This window comes from Chrysemys picta, chromosome 12 (assembly GCF_011386835.1).
Source record: "Chrysemys picta bellii isolate R12L10 chromosome 12, ASM1138683v2, whole genome shotgun sequence".
Classification (NCBI taxonomy): Eukaryota; Metazoa; Chordata; order Testudines; family Emydidae; genus Chrysemys; species Chrysemys picta.
The window spans coordinates 35,049,054-35,072,829 of NC_088802.1; the positions used below are offsets into that span (position 1 = coordinate 35,049,054).

General features: G+C 47.4%; 1 protein-coding gene across 5 annotated transcripts in view; it reads left to right on the plus strand.

The window, feature by feature from the left end:
• NTN1 (netrin 1) overlaps window positions 1-23,776 on the plus strand; it is a 266,079-nt gene that overhangs the window by 141,853 nt on the left and 100,450 nt on the right. For 4 of the 5 annotated variants that reach the window (XM_024101647.3, XM_024101649.3, XM_005309866.4 and 1 more), the window contains 2 exons: window positions 4,090-4,239; window positions 6,783-6,836. In XM_024101647.3, coding sequence (XP_023957415.1) covers window positions 4,090-4,239; window positions 6,783-6,836 — 204 coding nt within the window. The remainder of the gene's footprint in view (window positions 1-4,089; window positions 4,240-6,782; window positions 6,837-23,776) is intronic. The other variant, XM_024101648.3, reaches the window with a different exon arrangement.

Here is a 23,776-nt window from a genome sequence, read left to right on the forward strand (position 1 = left end):
GAGAGAAGATGGGTGAGGTAATATCTTTTGTTGGACCAACTTCTGTTAGAAAGAGACACAACCTTACCTCACGCACCTTATCTCGCTAATGAATTTACTATGTGATATGGCTGTAAAAATGACAAAACAGATTTGGACAGGATACGCAAAAGTATCCCATCATGGGAGAGGGAGGTGGCATTGCTATTTATTTATATGGTGCCCACAAAGTCCTGCCTTTACAGACAGACCCCTCTCCTGTAAGGTCCCTACCCTTGAGGCCTGATTCTGAGAGTCTTACTCATCATGAGCAATCTTTATTCACTGAAGCCGTCCTATTGCAATCAATGGAGGCATTCCTGTGGATAAGGATTACTCCTAGGATGGAGGGCTTGCAGGCTCCTGCCCTATATGAACACTACATGGGCCCAAAGGGGAAGAGAGGCAGCATGCATCACAAGGCGTTTTGTCTTCCACTCAGAACCCTTGCCTGATTTGCCTTATTGCATTTAACCCTTGCCTAGCTACTCTTTGTTCTGAACCCTGCCCTGTCAGCTAGTCTTTGATCTTTAACCCTTTCCTTACTCTGTATTTCTTCCAACCCTTCCCCAATTCCCTTTGTATTTTCCTTTATAACCTTTTACAGTTTTAAACTATACCTTATTGCTGCTAACCCTTCCATGATTTCTGATTAGCTTGTTCCTGATAACCCTCCTCACACTGCTCCCTCCCCAGAGGAGACAGCCTGTCTCTTTTGATCTTAAGTCTGGACTGTCAAAAATTTTCCATCAAAACTGTCTTTTGATGGAAAATTGGGGTTTTATTAAACTAAATGTTTCACCAAAAGTGCCTGCTTTCTGTAAAAAATGTTGACTTTAAGTTAAAAATCCACCCCAAATCAGGAAAAAAAACTCCGTTTTCAATTTTTTGGTTAAAATTTCAATTTCTGGCAAAATTTTCTGCAGGAAACTCTCCTCCCTCCCTCTTTTCCCAACCAGCTCTGCGAGAGGCCAGTGGAAGGTTACCCATCCTCCCAGCTGCCTCCCTGAGAGATTTTCTCCTCTGCCTCACGCTGCCACAAGTCCTTCAAGTGAGCGGGGGCATTTTCATCCATTCCAAATTTCAAGTAGAGGGGGACACCTGTTCCCCCTCCCCCAAACTCTCAGCCATGTAGATGTGGAAGTGGGGAGAAGGCAATGGGGTGGGGGGGGGTTGTGCAAAGGTTTATCACTACCGTCCCAACAGCCATGGTAAATCAGAGGGTAAGTTGCTCCTTGCATCACCTCCCCTGGGTTGCATTGCACTAAAACTAAATAAATAAAGACAGACACAGAATTTCAATGTGATCAAAGTGAGCACAATGAGGAGCATGTTCATGCCAACTCATGGAATCAGCCTGCGAGACAGTCAGGTTGCTGGAGTATCAGCCTGCTAGAATGCTAAGGTGTGGGTTGTGTGACTGTGCCGTGACCAGCTGGTCTGACCCGGTACGCCTTTCTTATGTTCTGCAGGCTGCCCACTTGCCCCTCCCAGAACTTCAAGGGGAAAGATGGGGGAGGGGAGAAAGAGGCTGGGGGGGAGGGGAAGGAGGAAACTAGAGAGGGGGAGAGAGACTCCAGGGCAGAATATGGAAGCCAGAGAGCGTGGTGGAGGGGGAGTTTGATGGCAGGGAAAGGAAGGAATTTGAGGGGGAAGGAGAGAGCCAGATAGAGGAGGGGAAAGTGGAATTTGAGGGAGGGGAGGGGAAGTCAGGAGAGCTAGGGCATAGGGAATTTGAGCAAGAAAAAAGAAGCCAGAGGGGGGCAAGAGGGAATTTGAGGGGAGGGTGCTGGAGGCGGGGCAGGGGGATCTTGTGAGGAGAGTGGGAGGGCAGAAGGAATTAAGGTCTATAGAGTCAGCTTTGTGCCTCACTCTTCCCCCCCCCCCCCCCACAACTTTGGGCCCAAATGTCTTACTAAAATTGAGAGGGGCAGTTCAGAGAAGATTTGCCTTGATGCTGTCAGGACAGGCTGGGGCAGTTCCAGTGCCAGTGTAGGGGTGAGGGGTCTGTTGCCACTGCCTTCTACTTGCCATGGCAGCTGGGAGCATTTCCAGGCTGCCACTGTCGGAGGATTCTGGGGACAGGACCCCTCTATGCACTAGGGTGTGAGCCCTTCCTCTGGGACACTGTGCTCCATTCTGTACCTCATCCCAGGCAAGCCTGCCAAAGAGAGCAGGGGTAAGAGAAGAACAACAACATGTAGTGGGATGGAGGGATTGACGCCAGTAAAGCTGAGGTATTGACTATGTAACGTGTGGCTAAGAGATGACCGGCATTTATGCGTATGGGGAGGGAGGTCTGGATAACAGTCTAGATGTCTCAGAGGTGGTGTTGCAGTGAATATGCACAAACAAATCCCAGAAAATGGGGCCTTGGCAATGTATTCAGTGAGACGAGTGGCATCGGGACAAACTGGTGGGAATCACGAGGTTCCGTGGAGCGAAGCTGCATGCACGGGATGGTCACTGGCTGTACAAAAGGGGGGCCGTAGCGCAGATCAGAGCACAGTGTGTCTCAGAGAGACCTGGTCTCCCCTTGATAAGGTGAAGGAATCCAGATTTCCACAATGGGGAACGGGGATGCACAAGAGGACCTGGCTGGGCCCTCTCAAGAGTCCATGATTAGCACCAGTGGGAGTTACATGCTCAAACTGATGCTAACAGGCTGGAGTCCTTGTGTGGAATTCAGCTGTACTACACACTCCCCTTCCCATGCCCATTCAGCTCTGCTGGCTTTTGGGCATAGGCAGCAGGGCCAGCCAGCCGTTGCGTTGCCCTCACCCAAACACTCTAGACGCTAGCACCAATGGGGACACTCAGAGGGAGCAGGGTCTGCGCTTCTTAGGGGGATTGTGACTGGACTCTGCAGGAGAATGCTAGAGGAGGGAAGGAGGGCTCCTCGCATCTTTCTCATCGCTGCCCATCTCGGTGGGGCAGGCCACAATCTGGCCCTAAGTGTGTAGCATATGAAAAACAGGGACGTTAATGAGCCTCTGTGCCTGTATTCATGAAGCACTGTGATGGTTACAGTCCCTGATGCTTTTTACAAACAGCTGCACAGTAAGTGACATTGTGGGAAATTAACGTAGTGTCATTTCAAGGGCAGATTTTGCATCTCCTTTCATGCCCTTCACATCTGCACTCAAACCTCCATCTACCTGAAATGGAAGAGTGGGACATGCCAGCAAGCGGGTACTCCAGGCTGGGGAAAAAAAGACAAGGGCATTTTCTTCCTGCACCCACAGTACCAGCTGCAGGGGACACTGCTTGCAGGGAAAGGGTGAAAGGGAAAGTAAGAAAAGTAGGTTCTTACATGAGAGGTGAAATGAATTCAGAGCCTGTCTGAAATCGAATGGTTTCCAGCTAAAATCCCTTGCAACCAGCAGGTGTGAAACTCCTCCCTGAATTTGTTCTCCTCTCTTAATGAACTGGCCAATAGCATGTGTTGTGTGACTTTGCCGTGACCAGCTGGCACTGTGGGTTTCCTGAATCACTATGTTTATCTGCCTCTCCTTCTCCTGGCACTCCCAGCCATGGGACCAACACTCCCAACCCAAAAACTCCTGGAATTAATCAATTGCAACATCACAGGGTGGATGTCATCACAGCAATGCTCTAAAAGATCCCGTGCTACCTCGGCTGCTCACATAATCTGGAGGCAGATAAAGCCTCCACTAAACACTATCCACTTGGTTTGACATAACTAGGTGCGTGTTTTGCCTTCAAAACATGTTTGGCCTGAGCCATGTCCTCAGCAATTGGATTGTGGGCTTGTTCATCCCCTTGTCATGGTTTCTGACTTGCATAGTGACTGTTTAAATCCACCTCTATAAATTGCCACCTTCGTTTCAGGTTGACGGGATTGCTGGCTACAGACATGCCGTAGCGTTAGATTGGACGGATAGCTGTGGAAACCTTGTGGCAATCACTGCTACTTCTACCTAGTCCTGCAGCTCTAGTGTAACACTGTCTCATACCATAGGTGGCGCTCTTTGATATTGTTGCTAGATGACATTGTACATTTTTCCCCTCCCCCACCTCTGACCCTTTTGTTGTGTGTTCCCCCCACAGCATGCGATTGCCATCCCGTGGGTGCAGCTGGCAAAACCTGTAATCAAACCACAGGTCAATGTCCCTGTAAAGATGGTGTGACTGGCATCACGTGCAATCGATGTGCCAAAGGCTACCAGCAAAGCCGATCTCCCATTGCCCCTTGCATAAGTACGTGGACCACTCTTTTTGAAATCTGTAGCATAGTGGAATTAACCTTTTAAAAAAAACAGCAACTCAGCCACTGAGACCCGAATGGGTCAAATGTTTACTAACACCAGTTTTTATATGCTCAATTACCAGTGTTTAATTGAAAACACATTTGTGAACTCCTAGTTGGACAGATTGCATGTACTGTGTGCAAATATGCCGTAGATATATGCACAGATTACATGCATCTCATTTGCCACACTGGTTAGTTTATGTGAGTGCAATTTAAAACCCACTTAATCAAACAGCTGGGTACTTTAAAAAAGGGCTTGATTTTTGCTTTGCAAACACTTCTTTAATGCAAAGGGTGTCCTGAGTGTTTATTTCCTTTGAGATGCCACCACAATCCTGGTTCCTATGGCAAATTGCTATGCTGTTTTTCTTTCCTTGCCTTGTATTGTCAAGGTCCTTCAACTGAAACCAGCAGATTGCCAGGGTTCATTATTAACAGTTGCCGTCATCCTGAAAGCATATCGAAAGCAGCTGAGCGCTCTACAAGCACGCACACCCAGACTGTTAAATGGGACTGTACACTCACATGATCCAGCCAGAAATGTGGAACATTTGACTTTTTTATTTGTCTTTTAAAGTTTTTATTAATCTTCCGATTTAAAATACACTTTAAAAACAACAACAGCAACAAGCACCAGGCTGCAACCTCCAAAGTTTCTTCCCTTTGTAAAATGCCAGCTCCCCCCTTTTATTCCTCCTTACGAACCAACCTTAGGGAGATCCACATCTGCACAGCCAGCCATAGTGTGTTCTATGTCTCAGTCGAATGCTAACCCCTAATCTCTTCAATTGAACCATTCGCTGTGCTGCCTGTTGTCTTTGCTGTTGTTGGATAACTCTGTCCATCCGTGATGTGTATATGGTTGTTTCAGTCTCTTTCTCTACTTGTGTTAAAGAAACCAAATGACAAAATTCTAACTGTTCAACTCAAAACAAAACAATAAAACCACAGTAGTCTCGGAAAGCAGGAGGGGCAGCAGACAGCAGCCTTCCTTGCCTATGCTAACTTCCTGGTGTTAAGACAAAAAGGAAGATGAAGGTTGAAAGAATCAAGTCTTTTTCAGAGACCATGGGTCTATTTCAGCATTGTCCATTCCCAAGGCCTGCCTGAGATGATGACTGTTTCTAAGTATGGAGAGATACCCCTTCTCCACTTTTATTACTGAATCAAGCATGCATTCCATGGTGGGTTTTGGTCATTTGAGATTCATTCTTTCCCATGTTGCAATGGGATAGCAGGAGCCAAAAGCAGATGCTTGTTTCCCAAGATGCCATAATCTTGACACCCCACTGTGCTTTGCAATGGATATGTGCAAAGGTTTATCACTACCGTCCCCAACAGCCATGGTAAATCAGAGGGTAAATTGCTCCTTGCATCACCTCCCCTGGGTTGCATTGCACTAAAACTAAATAAATAAAGACAGACACAGAATTTCAATGTGATCAAAGTGAGCACAATGAGGAGCATGTTCATGCCAACTCATGGAATCAGCCTGCGAGACAGTCAGGTTGCTGGAGTATCAGCCTGCTAGAATGCTAAGGTGCTCTCTAGTGGCTGGATGTCTGGCTTTGCATATTGCTGGCATTTTAAAGAACATGCAGACACTCTGCTCTGCCTTTGACAGAAAAAGTGACGGTGTCTGAAGGCTTTTAAGCACTTCCCTGATTAGTTCCACAGGAGATTTTTTTTTTGTTATTACTGGGGTTTAATTCTTTTCATTGTAAAATATTGTTTTAAGGAACCCACATATTTTGGGGGTACATTTTGAATAATTTCAGAACTGAGGACTGGTTACAAATCCTGTTCCTATCTGTATATATTGTCGCGACAATTTACGAACCAGTGAGCATTCTTTATAATGATGATCATGGGGAGGAAAGAATATTTTACTTGCCCATCAGCAAAAATTACTTGCCCCAGGGCAAGAGGACAACTAGAATTTTGCAGGTCCGATATATAATGAAATATACATATGCCAAATATATGCAGCCAAAAGTGTTAAAACTTATATAAATTCTGCTCACAATTATCTCTGATTTTTTTTCAAGCAATAGCACAGTTTTATCCTTAGAAAATGTCAACCAGCATAATAGATATTTTTAATGCAGAGCAATGGTTTTTGTACTAAGCATCTTTCTCATGACACAGGGAGGGAGCAGGTAAAGTTTGTCTAGAATAGGTCCATTTTTTCTTATTTATTAAAAAAAATAAACAGATGAACTCCTAAATTACACCCATCTGGGCAACACAAGCAATTGTCAACCTGGGGCAGGTTCTGTATCCCACAAGAGCACCATTGGCTCTCGAGTGTAACCCTTTGCTTTCTCACTGTGACACATGTAAGATTGTGCAAGCAACTCCCATGCAGATGGAGTTAGTAAAAGCAAGTGGGATATGTGCATAGCCCAATCTTATCTGGAACTTGAAATAATGCCCCCCCTTTTTTTTTAATCCTTTCTCTTCCCTTCCTGTGTCTCGTTCTCCTGCACAGAGATTCCTGTTGCTCCACCCACCACCGCGGCCAGCAGCACAGAAGAACCCGCAGGTATGTTATTTTCCTTTCTTTTTTAATCCACTCCATTGATGGGTGCACTGATGGAAAATACCTTTTCAGTGCAGAGGAGGGAGGCTTCCTGGATAGACAAGCAAAAGTGAAAGCCATTTTGGGGGAGGAAGGCAGGGGAAATGGGAGGCTATCGCTCCACAAGTACCCCCTTGGTTCTGTTAGTTTATCTCAGTATAGGTAATACCAATTAAAGCCCAAGACGTGCTTGCAGAGAGAAGCTCCAAAATGCCTGTGCAGGTGGGCGCTTCTGGGACCCTGCATCATGTGGCTGCACAGATAGAAACGCAGGGAGATTTTTCAGAAGAGGCACATTCTGACTGCATTGACTGGGTTTGTATGTATTTGTCTGTGTATATGACGTTCTAGTCTGGGGTTGCCCAGAGTGGGCCCGGAACTGAAACACCATGGCCAGACTGAGATGAGGACTAGAAGCCAAGCTTCACCTGCATGGTTACAAATCTTCTCTTGTCTAGTGACACTGAGGCTAAAAATGGCTCTATGGCACCACAGTGCCCAGCTCAATTGTTCTTCATCAGCAGGGCAAAAGTGATTGTCTTTTGCTTGCCCCAAACGCATGGGCAAGCCAGGATGGCACGTTCCCTCCTTACAGCTGATTGAGCCAGGGCGTGTAGGGAAGGTTCCCTCCATCGTCAAAGACCAGCTAGGCTAGGTTTGGGACAGAGATTCAGTGCAATGTGCTGGCTTGGGGGGGGGGGCAGCGCGGATAGATGTGCATGCACTTGCACCACTGTCCTCCACTGCCTTACGCCCAACACTAGTAAGGGCAGGAGGATAATCACAGTAGGAGTCTGAGCTTTAAAGCAGGATCATCTGGTTTCTAGCCCCTCTGTTGCAATGGAGTTCCAAGGGGCCGTGGGATAACCATGGAATATTTAGGTGGCTGTGGATTTGTTATAATGTCCAGATTGACAGCCTCAGTACAACGTCCCAGATCCAGGATAAACCCGAGTCTTTCTGAGAAAGCCCAGGCACCTCATGACATGCGAACCCTCTTATTTTCCCATCCATGCTCCTCCTCCTTGCACGAGAAACAAATACTTTTATACTGTGCAGATGTCGGTGCTGAAGACCCCAGAGCTGATTCTCCTCTCACTCACACCAGCTTTACACCAGTGCAATCCCACTGACTACAATGGAGTTACTCCTGATTAATACCAGCGTATGTCACAGAAGAATGCCTACCCCTCACCCCGGCTCCCGTGTCACAAAGTGATTTGCCAGAGATTTATATACAGTTTCCTTGAGGCCTAACATGTCTCAACAGGCAATTACAATGCAAGCAAGAGGCCCCCAGGAAAGTGGACATGGTAACTGATGATGTCCAAAGGCTTGTAGATTCCTGCAGTATTTGAACAGAACTGTCTCTGTGTGGGACTTCGGGAGCAGAGGTTGTTTACTTTTGTCCAGCAGTATAGGAGGATTCATAAATTAGGGATTTTGTACTAAAAGTGATGGATGTCACCTTGACTTGAACTCGGAGTCCCTCACACTGTTCGGTGGCAGAACTTTTCACCTGGTGAATTTTCAGGCCAGACACATTGCTCCATGCTTAGTAACCCTTTCCACGACAGGGACACCTGGAAAGCGAAAGGGTGAAAGCTTTAGTTTGCAGTGTCATGGAAAGTTGAAGGCCACTCAATGTTTTCTTTAGCACTGGCGTTTAAGCCTTTGCTCTCTTCCTCCTGTGTCACTCAGTCACAGCAGCAGCAACCCTGCATTTCAACTTGTCTTGTCAGGTTGATTGGTGGCCCAGATTAAAGAGGGGAAATCTGTTGCTCAGGGCAAGAAATATTTGAGGGCCTGGAGTCTATAACTCTCATCTGTGCCTCATGAAGACAGTTCACTGAACTGCAGTCTCCGTGGCCCAGGTACGAAGTATGAATCCGTGCAAAACCAAACTCCTCCCAAACTGTATGCCCCTTAACCTGAGTTTGGTATTGAGAGCTTGCATTGACTTTAGGTCAGTTTGTTAGCTGTTGTCTTTTAAGGTTAGCAAATTCGTATATGTGGTGACAGGAGATTCAGGTGTTTCAACAATAAATTAAATAAAGTAAAAAGAAGAACAGGAGTATTTGTGGCACCTTAGAGACTAACAAATTTATTAGAGCATAAGCTTTCGTGGACTACAGCCCACTTCGTAGTGGTAAGAAGGATTAGCAACAGAGGCAGTTGTGCAGAATTGGAACAACTAAGTTGAAAATGCTGGATGTTTGGGTCTTTGTTACACATTTCACAACCACGAATCTAAACCTTCCTTGTTACAGCTCCAGCTTGTTTTCTCTTGTCTTGTCTTGTCTTTCACTGGGAAGAACTATTGCTCCCTTTCGTCTTTAGGCTGTCATGGTGAACCTCTGAGCAATTATCTTCTCAGAGTTCCTCCAGAAGTTTATTTTCTAAGCTTTTTATTCTTTGCTACTTTGTTATGAGTTACTTCCAGTTTGCAAACACCCCATTCTTGTGCAAAGTCCCCAGTACTAAACATGCTTCCTTGACTAAAGCCTCTCACTGATACTGAAGAGAGGTAATAGTTCCTTCCTAGGGACCTGGTTATTCTCAGTGGAAATGCATGTGTAGCCTTTTATTTTATTTAAAGCAAATTTTGTACTGGGGTATTACTCCACCGTGGGTTCAGCTCTGGTGACTACAGTTTCAAGCTCAGCAGAGTGAAAGTCACCTCTGCGACTTGCTTCAGATGTAGAGTCTCTAGGAGCACACAAAGTCCAAGGATAGTGACTACACATTATAGGATTATAGAAGTATAAGGTGGATCAGTAGTTAGAAGAGATAATTAGGTTTTTGGTATATAAGTAAGTAGGGCTGAAACACAAGGCCTATAGGCTGAGGCCTGTAAGATTTTAGCTTAGCCATACTAGGCTATAGAGTTAAGAAATTCTTGACATAAGTAAATGACCAAAGAATAACCCTATACCACCAGTTTATGGGAAAACATGGACCAATGGGTGATATTGCAAACAATTAACTCCTGTGGCCTTACCAAAGTTTCTGACAGTGATAAAATGGACTGGATTCAGAATAAGGATAAGAGAACTGTATCTTACATTGGCATATCTCTTTGTAATATGTTTGTTTTCGAAGTTTAACCAATAACTGGCAGTGGTTTCAGACAATCTGTATTTAGAGAAAGAAAGCAACTTGGGACTGATCACAGATAACCATCCTCCGATTCAGCACTGGTGAGAAAGTGAGAATCACAAATGGAGAGGAGATGAAAAAGACATACCATGCCGTTTATTTGTTTAGCTGTCCAAATGAAAAGCATCTGGTTATCCCTTTGCCCCCAGTAGTGTGCTATGAAATACTGGAGGAAAATGACCCTTTCTAGGACCTTTGAAATGTTGTACAATTTTTAATCTGTTGCAATGTAAAGATTAAAAGGTGTCAGCTGTCTGATAGCTGCTAAACCATCTAGACGCATCCAGGCAGAGTGCATCTGCTTGTGTTGTTGAGTGTTCCAGGTACAACTGGGCAGAGCACACCTGCTGAGCTGCTAATCATTGCAGGTGCATATAGGTGGAGCAGGCTTGCTGGCCTGCTGCTAAATGAATGATACATCCCAAAGCAAAACACGTCAGCCAAAGCTACCAAATGCATAAGGAACTTCCATGGGCAGCACAACTGCTGTGCTGCTGAATGCACAATATCAGGTGTATCCAAAAACTCTGATTTCCATGGGATGCTAATGAGTGACAGCAGTGCAACAGGTGCCAGGGCGAACAGGAGCTAAAGGGCTAATCTGGAAATATGCTTGTGACAATCTGGTTGGAATGCTAAGGGAAATTTTGTCCCATTGCTCTCCCTTGACAGAAAAGCAAATTGCCAAAGCCCTTGCTGGTGCTGTAAATTAAGACTCCTTTGGGATGCGATACATATCATGAAGGTGCTGAGGGACATCTCGGCTGTTCTTGAAATGTGTGGGAATGTACAATAACCCAGTCTCAGTCTGGGGGACCCCAAAAGGTCTCCGATTCAGAGGAGTACATAAGTGTACGTCAGCGGGCAGCGAAGGGGCTAATCCTGACAGTATGCCAGTGGGGATTTGACAGCAAGTCCATTAGGAGATTCCTCAGGCTGCAGTTTGTAGTAACACTGAGTCAGCTCCATCAGACAATGTTAAATTTGAGCATAAGGTCTGGCTCAGACCCGGTCAGAGCAAGGCAGATGGAATATTAAATTTGATGCTCACGGGGTCTGGTTATCGTGGGGTGACTCGCAGATGGAACGAGCATGCTGTCTCGAGGCCAGGGAACACTGTGTGTTTTTTTTTTTTTATGTTATGCCTCAGGGCCCTCTCACAAGCACTTCACTTCAGTGTGATCAATGTCAAACCAAAACACTGGTGCGTGTATCAAAGGCTATACTGATGAATATGGACATTCTGTAGCCGAGGAGATGCAGACGTGGACTCTCATGGCCACTCCTCTCTCTGCCCAGCTTGGTCTGGGGTGCCTCTCCAAAGAGAGCTCTGGCAATGATACTGATTGCCGGCATAAACCATGGTGATGGTGACAGTGTCAGTGCATACGGCTAATGGGTAACCCCCGAGTTGCTTTGTGCATGGATCTCAGGAGGCCGTTCTGCTGAGTTGAGAGTGCTGGAGGCTCACGTCCTCCCCAGCCACTGGCAGCAGTGATACAAGCTTGTCCCATCCCAATATTCCACTACCCCCTCTTCCCCACCAATGTACCACAGCCATGCCCTGGGTTCAGGGGCTGAGAGGGCGATTCAGTCTGCACAGGTCCCCAGTATTTGACCTGAATTACAGAGACAGTCAGTTAGTGCCCAGTGTCATGGTGCATTTGGTACCATGGACACTCGCTCTCTCGGAACTGGACTTACACCAACAATTCATTTCACATGCTCATCTGAGCAGCCAGCAGATCAGCTGGGCAGGTCCCACCCAGTTGCCTGAGTTGTGTCCAAAGCATCTGTTGGCCTGATTCTGATCTCCCTTGGGCTTTACACTGATGTTACCTTCCTGGCTTCAGTGGAGTAGCTCTGGATTTACACTGGTGTAAATGAGAGCAGATTCAGGCCCTGAAACGGAAAGTGAGCTACTTTCAGCCAGGACATTAGGGACTTGTTACAGATCAACATGTATGTTCCAAAACTGGTTGGGTTGGGTGGTATTTTGTTGCAGCTGGTTCACGTGACCGTCCCCGGCATCGCCCATCAGGGCTGCTGGGAACACATGCAGCGATGGCTTGGGGTGATGAAAGGGCCTGGATTCTGCAAGTCTTTATGTGGTGTGCAGAAGCTAGCTCAAGGTGGAGGGTGAAAGGAGGCTATGCCCAGGCATGAGTTATAGTATGCAAGGTTCAGCCTGCTACAGTGACCTGTGGTAAGGTGCTTAGCAAAGCTCTCCCCATTCAGGCCCCATTCCTGCTCCGAGGCTGGAGTAGCCCGGTTGCAACGAAGCAGCACACATTAATGCAGGCTCTCAGACTTTTCCTATGCCCAAATACATGCCACACTTCATACCTGCGGTGGACAGGCTCAAGCTTAAGGGGTTATATACCAGTATGTTGAATTTGTTGCTGCTGCACTGCTGTCCTAAGGTGTCCGTGCCTTGTCGTGGTGGGGCAGCTTGTGTGCTCTAACGATCCCCAGAGCCTGTGTCGGTGGGTAAACAGACACCAACAAACACTCTCATCAGGGACAAACAAGGCCACTTACTGACAACAGAAAAAGAACAAGAAATGCGCTGGACAGAGCACTTCAAAGAATTGTTGAACAGGAAGCCACCTAAAGGGGAAGCAAACATCCGAGAAGCAGAAGATCTTGGTATCAACACAGACACACCAACTAAGGAAAAGACCGTTCAAGCCCTCAAATCCTTAAAAAATGGGAAAGCTCCTAGCAAGGAGAACTGGAATGCAGAATTGTTCAAGGTAAGTCCTCAGTTAACAGCATCTATCCTGGCCCCTCTATTTACAGCAGTCTGGGAAAGGGAAAAAGTGCCAGATGAGTGGACCAATGGGGCTATAGTGAAGCTACCAAAGAAAGGGACTCTCAGTGATTGTAATAACTGGCTTGGTATCACACTTCTATCTGTGCCAAGCAAGATCTTGTGTAAGATCATAGTCCAGCATATATCAGAGACAGTTGATAGCATTCTCAGAAAAGAGCAAGCCAATTTTCGGAAAGGGCGTGGATGCACAGACCAGATCTTCACTCTACGAAACATAATAGAACAACGATTAGAATGGCAACAGCAATCCTACATAACTTCATAGACTTTGAGAAGGCTTTTGATAGCATTCACAGGACCAGCCTATGGCACTTTCTGTGGGCATATGGAATCCCTTTCCATACAATCAACATCATCAAAAGTTTCTATTCCAACTTTACACCCAGTGTTGATCACAGTGAGCTCAGTTTTGAAGTCCAAACAGGAGTACATCAAGGGTATGCCATATCTGCAATTCTCTTCAACACTGCGATCGACTGGGTAATGCAGCATACAATAGAAGACATGCCAAGAGGCATTAAATGGACACTCTTCTCATCCCTTGAAGACCTGGACTTAACAGATGATCTCGCTCTCCTATCACATCCCAACACCATATACAAGAAAAAACAATTCGACTCAATGCATTCAGCTAGCAAATTGGACTGAAAATCAACTGCAATAAGATAGGTTTCAGAGTAGCAGCTGTGTAAGATAGATATCATGACCTTTTAATATTGCCTCACAATCACCAGTATGGATAGAGGATTATGTTCTCACCAATGTTGAAACATTCACATAATTGGGCAGCAGCATCAGCCAGGACGCTGGAACAAACCAGGATATCCGGAACAGAATCAGTAAAGCGAGGAACACCTTCAGGAGCTTAAATACAGTCTGGAAATCCTCAAAATACAACACCAACATCAAACTCAAGATTTATCAGATCTGCGTACTTTTATAGTACAGAATGCTGGGGAATGAGAGAGTATGACATGTCCAAATTGTTTTCATTCCCTATAGCTTGCCTCAGAAAAATCCTCTGTATGTTTTGGCCCAGAACAATCTCAAACCAAGACCTATTCACACAGCCCAGCCAAGAAGATATGAGCACCAGCATTACCAGGAGGCATGTGCTTCAGATGGAAACAGATTCCATCACCAGAATAGCAATAAGATGGACACTTGAAGGCAAGTGAAAATTAAGCCACCCGAAAACAACCTGGAGAAGAGCTGTGGAAACTGAGCTGAAAAACCTGGGGCACAGCTGGGGAACCATTGAAAGACCTGCCAGAAACATCCAGGAATGGAGGAGCTTCGTCGCTGCCCTAACCGCCAGAGGCGTAAGGGGATGATGATGATGATGAGCATTGCACAAGGAACTGGTTCAGGCCAGGTCTCTGTGTGCAGATTGCCTGCAATCTGTTCCAATACATTCCTCACCAGTCACCTCACCCGTCAGCTCGTCTCTAAACATGATCCTTAGCCTGGGGATTAAGCAAGCACCTTAAAGCCCAAAGATTTGGTATCAAAAATTCAAGTTATTCAGTTAGTTTTGATTGCACATACAGGTCACCTGGTGTCTCGTTGTCCTCTGATTGGATGAGTGTAACTCTTGGGATTGGGTCTCTGCTGCGAATATTCATCTTTATGAGCCCAAAATTTGCTTTCTGCAAATGCTCACTCCCTCCTTCACGGCCATTCTTCCTGCCATAATTGTAAACTCAACCTCTCAAATCTTCACAGGGAGTGAATGCAAAGGGGACACACATGCAGCCCCAATGAATCCAGGTGGGGTGAATATTTCTTGCTGTCTTTGCCAGTCTCTGTCAGACAGCACTCCAATTTAAAGGGACACAATAGACAGCCCACCCAGTTTTTCTCTACCGGTGTTTCAGGTGACTACACAGTGCTGAGTGTCTGTGGGTGACATGCCTCCCCAATTTGAGTACTGATTTCAAAGTCAGGAGAAAATCGGAGAGAAATAGCTCTTTTTGTAAAGTCAAGAGCCAGCTGCAATGACCTGGCCAAATTCCAACTTGAGTAATTGTATATGACTACCTGAAATTCCTCTTGCCACATTGATAGGATACAGTATTTTTCACACCCTGCCCTGAGTTGTTCCACAGTGGCAAGGTGAGGGAGGTAATATCTTTTATTGGTCCAATTTCTGTGGTGAAAGAGACAAGTTTTCGACCAACAGAAGTTGGTCTCTTGGTGTAAGTTCTGCGGGAGGGCGCCAGTGGCAAGACCGCCTGCTCCCATGCCTCCTGAAAGGTAGGGGTGTGTGTGTGTGTGTGTGTGTGTGTGTGTGTGTGTGTGTGTGTGATCCTGGAGCACAGATTGGTGCACCAGCCAGGATTAATTGAACCCAGAGCCTCAAAACACTGAACATTAAAGCCCTCTATCAGTGCTCATCACCCCTATTAGCATTGCTGTACAGTTACACAGCTGCAGTGCTTAATTTGTGCCAGGGCTGAATCTGGCACCTCTGGGCTTGGGAGTGCATAGCCCTGGCACCTCTGGGCTTCCCATGTCAGTTAGGAAAGTAAAAAAAAAAAAAGAGCCCCGGCACCTCTTTCGTTACAAATTAAGCACTGCACAGCTGCCCTGTTTAGCCTGCATTTCAGTGACAGGCGAAGTGATCCTTGTGTATAACACTTTGAGGGATTTTGAAATGAAAGGTCCTATGGGAATATAGCTGAGCATTTGTTATTGCTCATTGTTTCACTGATGTCCACAGGGTCATTATCCAATGCCTGTAGCCATGTGTCTCTTTCACAGAGAGCTGGATCTAGCTACAGTTTATTTCGTGATCTGCTTGTATATGGATTATTATTTTTCTGAGCTTTAATAAAATATATTTTTTTAAATCTATATTCGAGCAAAACACTTAAAGTTAAGCACCTGCTTAAGAGCTTTGTTGATCGAGGGCTAAAGCAGGAAAGAAATTCTTGTTTTCAGACTGCTAGAAGAGAGTTACAAACAGACTGGAGAGCAAACCAAGAATCCCAACAATCTGGGAACTATGAAAAACGACTCACGGTGTCATTTGGATTCCTGTATTGTTTAAAATTAGGATTTCCTCGTTCCCCTGCCTGGATCAGTTACAATGGAACAATCCATCTTTTCAGAAACTGATCATAGCACAAAGCGCACTCTCTTTAAAAGCACAAGGAAGGTTCAGCCAAATTGAGCAATCTGATTGGCTGGGTATGCCAGAGCGCCTGATAATAATTCTTTTTATAACAATTTTTATTGGACTTTTTAAGCACCACTTCAGCTGGGGAGCTTGAACCTCCCATATTTTATTCCTTCCGTTTCATTATCTGGCCAACGCGTCAGACAGCTCTGGATCTCGGCGCCGTTTAGATTCCACCACTGCACACATCCTCCGAGGCAGCCTGCTGAAATCCGCAGCATTTCCTAGACAATCTGTAAGTCAGCGTCTCTGCAGGCTGCTGCTCCAGGAGAAGTAGCCAGGGCTCCTGTGGTACGGCCACAAAGGGCCATGCAGCTTGAAATCCAGAGAGAAATCTAGGGGGAGGTTTTGTGAAACCAGCTCCTGGAAAGATGCTCCTTTTAACTTGGTTTGTAGCTAAGACTGGTAGAAAGTGGCTTTCTAGCCAACAACTGAATTAGTGTCTCCAAGGAGAGAAGACTTAAGGAGCTTGGCTTGTTTAGCCTAACAAATGAAGGCTGAGGGGAGATATGACTGCTCTCTATAAATACAGCCGAGGGATAAATATCAAGGAGTGGGAGAAGTTATTTAAGTTAACAGCCAGTGTTGGCACAAGAACAAATGGATATAAACTGGCCATCAAGTCTTCAAGTATAGGCTTGAAATTAGGCAAAGGTTTCTAACCATCAGAGGAGTGAAGTCCTGGACCAGCCTCTCCGGGGGAGCAGTGGGAGCAAAAAACCTAACTGGCTTCAAGATTGAGCTTGATAAGTTTATGGAGGGGCTGGTATGATGAGGTTGCCTACAGGGACATGCAGTGCATCCCTGACTGCTATTTGCAAATATTTCCAACAGTCAGCGATGGGACACTGGGGTGGACGGCTCTGAATTACTACAGTGTATTCTTTCCCAAGTGTCTTCCTGGTTGGGCTTGCCCACACACCATATTTGAGATTGCTAAGGAATTTCCCCCCCGATCAGACTGGCAGAGAGGCACTGGGGGTTTGCATCTTCCTCTGCAGCATGGGGCACGGGTCACTTACTGTTTGAACTAGAGCAAATGGTGGATTCGCTGTGCTTTGAAGTCTTTAAATCAAGATTCGAGGACTTCAGTAACCCAGCCAGAGGTTAGGAGTCTGTTACAGGAGTGGATGGGTGAGGTTGTGTGGCCTGCAATATGCAAGAGGTCAGACTAGAGGATCACGATGGTCCCTTCTGGCCTTAAAGTCCCTGAGGTAGGGTTACCATACGTCCGGATTTTCCCGGACATGTCCGGCTTTTGGGGGCTCAAATCCCCGTCCGGGGGGAAATCCCCAAAAGCCGGGCATGTCCGGAAAATCGGGAGGTCAGGCGGGCCGGCAGGGACCCCGGCCAGCGGGGAGCCGGGTCGGCCGGGCCGGCGGGGAGCCGGGTCGGGCGGGCCGGCGGGGACCCCGGCTGGCGGGGAGCCGGGTCGGCCGGGCCGGCGGGGACCCCGGCCGGCGGGGAGCCGCGTCGGCCGGGCCGGCGGGGAGCCGCGTCGGCCGGGCCGGCGGGGAGCCGGGCCGGCGGGGAGCCGCGTCGGCCGGGCCCGTGGGGAGCCGGGGGGTTGCCGGGCCGCCGGGGGCCGGCAGTGCTGGGCGGTCCGGGGGTGGTCGGCCAGGGCCGGCACCCCAGGGCCCGAGCTGACCCAGGCTGGAAACGCCGGGGGGCCAGCCTGGGCCGCGCCTCCTCCCCCCACACCCCCCTTACCTGCTTTAGGCTTCCCGCGAATCAAATATTCGCGGGAAGCAGGGGAGGGGGCGGAGACTTTGGGGAGGGGGCGGGGTTGGGCAGGGGTGTAGGCGGGGCTGGGGGCGGGGCCGTGGGCCTTGGAGTGTCCTCCATTTGGAGGCACAAAATATGGTAACCCTACCTGAGGATCTAAGTTACAGTTGGGCTAGTCTCAAGATTGACTTCAGTGGGGTTGCAGAATGTTCTGTTTGTCCCTAACAGTTCTGGATTAGTTCGGTAAAGCAGCTCAAATTCCATTGCTTGGACGAAGCATGTCCCCACTCTGTCATCCTCTAGGGTCTGCTGCACAGGCCAGGATATCTGGGGATTTTGGTTGCTGTCTGCTGCTAGCCAGGATAGAAATGAGCACAGCCTTTCCTAGCAGCCTGTCCTATCTGCAACATGGAAGGTCCAGACAGAGGCACAGTAAAAGAGAAAAACAATGGGGGGTGGGGGAAGTTTTACAAACCTGGAGCGAAGCTGCCAGTCAGTTCTTCTGCTATCTGAATCTAGCCCAGATTGGCTTGGAAACAATTATCTTACGTGGACGATTTCAACTAGTAAGTTTACCTAAATAAATAAATACACGTGATTTGGGGTCATATGCAGCCTTGAATGACTTCCCACTGGAAATAGATCTAGCAAATTCCACGTCTAGATCTGAACTTTCCCAAAAGGTGATTAGATCCAGGGTTTGGGTTTGTCCCTTTGATTTCCTACCGGTAAGGAAGAGATGGGATTTATAGCAGTGAATACAAAAGACACTCTTTACTGAGGCTGCTGAACACAGACAGACTCTGTGGATCTCTGACTGTCTTGCAAGCTGACCCCCACACACTGTGCCGCCTCCATAGGGTCTTCCTAAATCCTGGTCTAGACTCATCAGCCATGGAAAGCTCTCTGCAGCTGTTAGAGAAATAGAAGCCAGCTACAAAGTTAGGCTCCAGATCCAAATGTTCCCTCTTTGGGGGGGATCCAATATGGAGATTGAATCAGGCCCAGCTGGAGTTCCTGTACTGTGCAGGCAGGATTGATATCTTCCGGAATCAGCTCCTGAGATGTGAGGCGGGCAGCTGCTTTCTGTGTTGGAACAATTTGAAATAAATTTGAGGGGAGGAAAAAAACAAACCTCTGCAAGCTGTGAGAGCCTTTCGAGACTGTTCCTATTCCTAAGCCTCAGTTGGAAAAAAACACAAACACTGGCTCTGGCTCTAGTCAGAAGGGCAACAGAAACACTATAAGAAATATTAGAAAACATTCATTTAAAAACATTATTTCTCCAGGAGGGAAAACTCTCTTTCCAGCTCGTGTGCTGAGCTGATCCGCCCAGCAGCCTTATCACTGGTTTTGTATTTGTCCTTTAAAGTGATTCCAAAATAAAGATCAATGCAGGACTCTGATACAGGAGTTGCCAGTTGGCAAGGTTGGGCAGAGTATGGGAGCCAAAGGCTCGATACTGCATGGCGCTGAGCACCTTCAACTCCCACTGACTTCTGTGACAGCTGAGGGGGGTTAGCACTTCCCGAGAGGGGCTCTGCACACCACAGGATTGGGTCCCTCATATTCATCCAGGGGCTCAGATCACTTTCTGATGTACTTGGGGAAGCATAGGCAGCATTCCCCTAGCCAAGCAGAAACCCACTTTACACTGCAGTTTCAGCCTCTGCCTGCAAAACGTTCACTGCTTCGCCGAACCTCCTGGGTCTGTAAGTTTCAGCTGGAGCTGACTTTGCTGGTGACTTTGCTGGTACTTCCTGCCTGCAGTGGGACCAGGAAAACAAGAGAAACAGCCTTTCTCATGGTGTTCTGGGTCTGGCCAGGACCAGGAGGCCTGAAAGAAATACTGTGCAAAAGGGAGACAGCAGCAGCAGCATCAAGTGCCCAAACTATTTCTGAACCTAAACTAAATAAATCAACAAATAATTAACATGCCAGGTTCCAGTCTGGGTGAAGGGTCAGAGGAGTTTAATTTCATCTTCCCATTCTCCATTGCAGATCAGCATTGCAGAGACATACCAGCCACCATTGCTCCCAAACAATTCAGAATGGTAAAAGAGATTAGGGGGCTTCCACAGGAAGCCAACAGTGTTCTCCACCTGCGCAGATGTACATGCCCTGTGGCCAGGAAGGCTCTATGGCAGAAAGTTAAATGGAGGTTTCCATAGTGTTGAGCACAGCTTAATGGGGAGCATATCTTACAGCAACCTCCACTCGCATTCATGGACACATGAGCCTCCCATTCAGGTCACATAACTCCCCTGGCAGTAACTGCAGCAATTGCCTGCATGGCAAAGTGCCATTAGGAAAGGATTTAATGCTTGCTAGCGTCTTCTAGTATGGTTTAGCATCGGGAAACAAGTGGCCAGCACTGTGGGACCTTCCTGATCTGAAGTAACATCAGCAAGGGGTGCAAGGAACACAGAGTACAGTTTGGCAGCTGCTGTTCTATGGAATTCCACTGAGCCCCTCCAGGACTTAGGGCCCAAAACAAAACACAGATATCCAAGCACCCCAGACTTGGGGATAGTCTGGGTCTGGATCTAAACTTTGAAACTTGGGCCCATTCTCGATCGATTACCTAAATCATTGGACCCACTCTTACTCCTGCAGACATCCGTAGCAGCCCCCCATTAACTTCAGTGGAGTTCAGCCCCTGAGGCAATATGGTGGCTAGACTTTGTTGGGCAGATAATAATGTCTGTAGTCATGTGCTGAGATAAGGGCTCTCATATCTGACTGTTTGGGAGGGGCAATCAGCTGGTCACTGCAGAGGTTAGGAGACAATCCCACACTCCCCTGTTCAACCTACACAATGCTGCAGGCCCATGAAGGGAAGGATGGGAGGGGTCCACCCTTCTCTGAAGTATAACATATTGGCTGCTGCTGAAGGCAGAATACTTCACTTGATATTAGTGGGGAAACCCATGGACCAGATTCTGCTCTCTTTTACACCAATGTAAATCTGCAGTAACTCCAGGGACATCAGCATATTAGTCCTCTCTACAGTACAACATTTATCGGACTTTGTCACCAACTAGTGACGGCATTGGCTTGGAGCGTGGTTTGTGCCCACACACCGGGTGGTTAATACTTAGTAAGCATGGCAGTATGCCACCCTGGCTGGAAGCACATGCTCATCTTCCAGGAACCACTTTGAGACACTGTTTTCTAGCAGTCCAGACAGCAATGTCTGATGGTGCGGGAAGGATTCAGATTCCAATTCAGACAGGAAACCCTAACTCTATGTAACTGGTTTGGCTAGCCCTTCTTCCTCCCTGCTCTGTGTGCACTAGGACACCATCCAGAGTGCATTGGCATTTCTTGGGCATGCCCCTTGGGTACTCTGCTCCAAATGTAGGGCTGGAAAGGGACCTTGAGAGGTCATTAAGTCCAGCCCCCAGCACTGAGGCAGAAGCAAGTAAATCTAGACCATCCCTGACAGATGTTCGTCCAATCTGTTCTTTAAAACTTCCAATGACGGGGATTCCACAGCCTCCCTGGGGAGCCTGTTCCAGAGTTTAGCTACCCTTAGACTTAGAAAGCCTAATATGTAACCTAATTCTCCCTTGCTGCAGATTAAGCCCATTACTGCTTGTCTGTCAGGAATCAGGGCCTGCATCAGAGCTTGTCTTGAGGCAACCCCATCAATGCAGCTGGCCTGCAGCAGGCAGCCGGACTGGCCGGCCCACTGGAGGGCCAGCAGGCTGGCTCTTAAGCCAGCAGCAGCAGCTCACTGGCTTTGCCATGCTCATCCCCACCACTGCCCTTGCTCCTATCTTACCTTGTTTCTGCTGCTCCTGCCTTACACCCATCCTTGCCTGCTCTTCTGCTCCCTCCAGTTCCTGACATCTGGCTTGACCCTTGGCTCCAGCTTCTGACTATCAACTCCAGCTTGACCCTGAGCTCTGATAGCCAGTTCCTGATCTCCAGCTTCCCCGTGGCTCTGGCTTACGACTACTGACTCTAGCTTGAGCTTAGTCTCTGGTTCCAAAGCTTGGTTCCCAATGCCTGCTCTGACCACTAGGTTAGACTGTCCTTATCCCAGTTGCCCAACATTGTACAACCTTCATGGACACGGAGAACAGCTGATCCCCATCCTCTTTAGAACAGTCCTTCACATATTTGAAGACTGTGATCAGGTTTCCCCCCCAGTCTTCTTTTCTCAAGACTAAACCTGCCCAGTTGTTTTAACCTTTCTCACAGGTCGCGTCTTCTAAACCCTTTATCCCTTCTGTTGTTCTCCTCTGGACTGTCCCCAATTTGTCCACATCTCTCCTGAAGTATGGCACCCAGAAGTGGATACACTACTCCAGCTGAGGCCTCACCAGTGCCGAGTAGAGCAGGACAGTTACCTGCCGTGTCTTACATACAACACTCCTGTTAATACACCCCAGAATTATGTTAGCCTTTTTCACAACTGCATCACATTCTAGACTCATAATAAACGTGTGATCCATTATAACCCACCGATCCTTTTCAGCAGTACTGTCACCTTGCCAGCTATTCTGATCCTGTCTTTCAAAGTGCTTGCAACCCCACCCAGCTTGTTGTCATCTGCAAATTTTATAAGCATATTCTCCACTCCAATATATAAGTTATTAATGAAAATATTGAATAGTACCAGATCCAGAACTGACCCCTGCAGGACCCCACTAGATATGTCCTCACAGTTTGACAGTGAACCATTGAGAACTATTCTTTGAGTCTGGTCTTTCAACCAGTTGTGCATCACCTTATAGTAATTTCATCTAGACCACATTTCTCTAGTTTTTTAAGACAATGTCAAGTGGCACTGGCACTGATACCAACCTGGATGAGTCAACGTGACGAACACAGCTAGGATGGCAGTAACACTGCTGGTTGGACACAAACTGAGCCAGGTGACCTGTAACTGGTTAAAGTGATGATGCCTCTAAATGGTTACACAGCCCTGGCTGAAAGTCGGAGCATGGGCAGAGCATTACACATTATCCATGGGCTGGGAATCGGGCCCTGTCTCCCTGTGTTTGCATTAGCTGCAGTCAGCTCCTGCCAGCCCCTGCCTTCTATCACCTTGGATCAAATTCTCCCATTGAAGTCAATGGGGGGTTGGGCTGAGGAAAGACTGGATTTGGCTCCTTTTAGCTCCTCCTTCTCTCACCAACAATTATTTCTGGGTAAAGGAGCAGATGATTTACCCCTGGGAGAGCCCAAGCTGTGTGAGCAACCTGGACTGGCTGGTATGTTGTGCGAATAGATGTGTTTACAGCACCCTTTTCCCCAGCTCTGAGACCCTTCTCAGTGGGCCAACACCTCAATAACGACTAGAGTTGGGCCAGAGCTGCAAAGTCCGGGGCCAGATCCAAATCTTAGAATCATAGAATATTAGGATTGGAAGAGACCTTAGGAGGTCATCTAGACCAATCCCCTGCTCAAAGCAGGACCAACACCAACTAAATCATCCCAGCCAGGGCTTTGTCAAGCCTGACCTTAAAATCCTCTAAGGATGGAGATTCCACCACCTCCCTAGGTAACCCATTCCAGTGCTTCACCACCTTCCTAGTGAAATAGTGTTTCCTAATATCCAACCTAGATCTCTCCAACTGCAACTTGAGACCATTGCTTCTCATTCTGTCATCTTCCACCACTGAGAACAGCCTAGCTCCATCCTGTTTGGAACCTCCCTTCAGGTAGTTGAAGGCTGCTATCAAATCCCCCCTCACTCTTCTCTTCTGCAGACTAAATAAGCCCAGTTCCATCAGCCTCTCCTAGTAAATCATGTGCCCCTGCCCCCTAATAATTTTTGTTGCCCTCTGCTGGACTCTCTCCAATTTGTCCACATCCCTTCTGCAGTGGGGGGACCAAAATTGGACACAATACTCAAGGTGTGGCATCACCAGTGCCGAATAGAGGGGAATAATCACTTCCCTTTATCTGCTGGCAATGCTACTACTAATACAGTCCAATGTACCATTGGCCTTCTTGGCTACAAGGGCACACTGCTGACTCATATCCAGC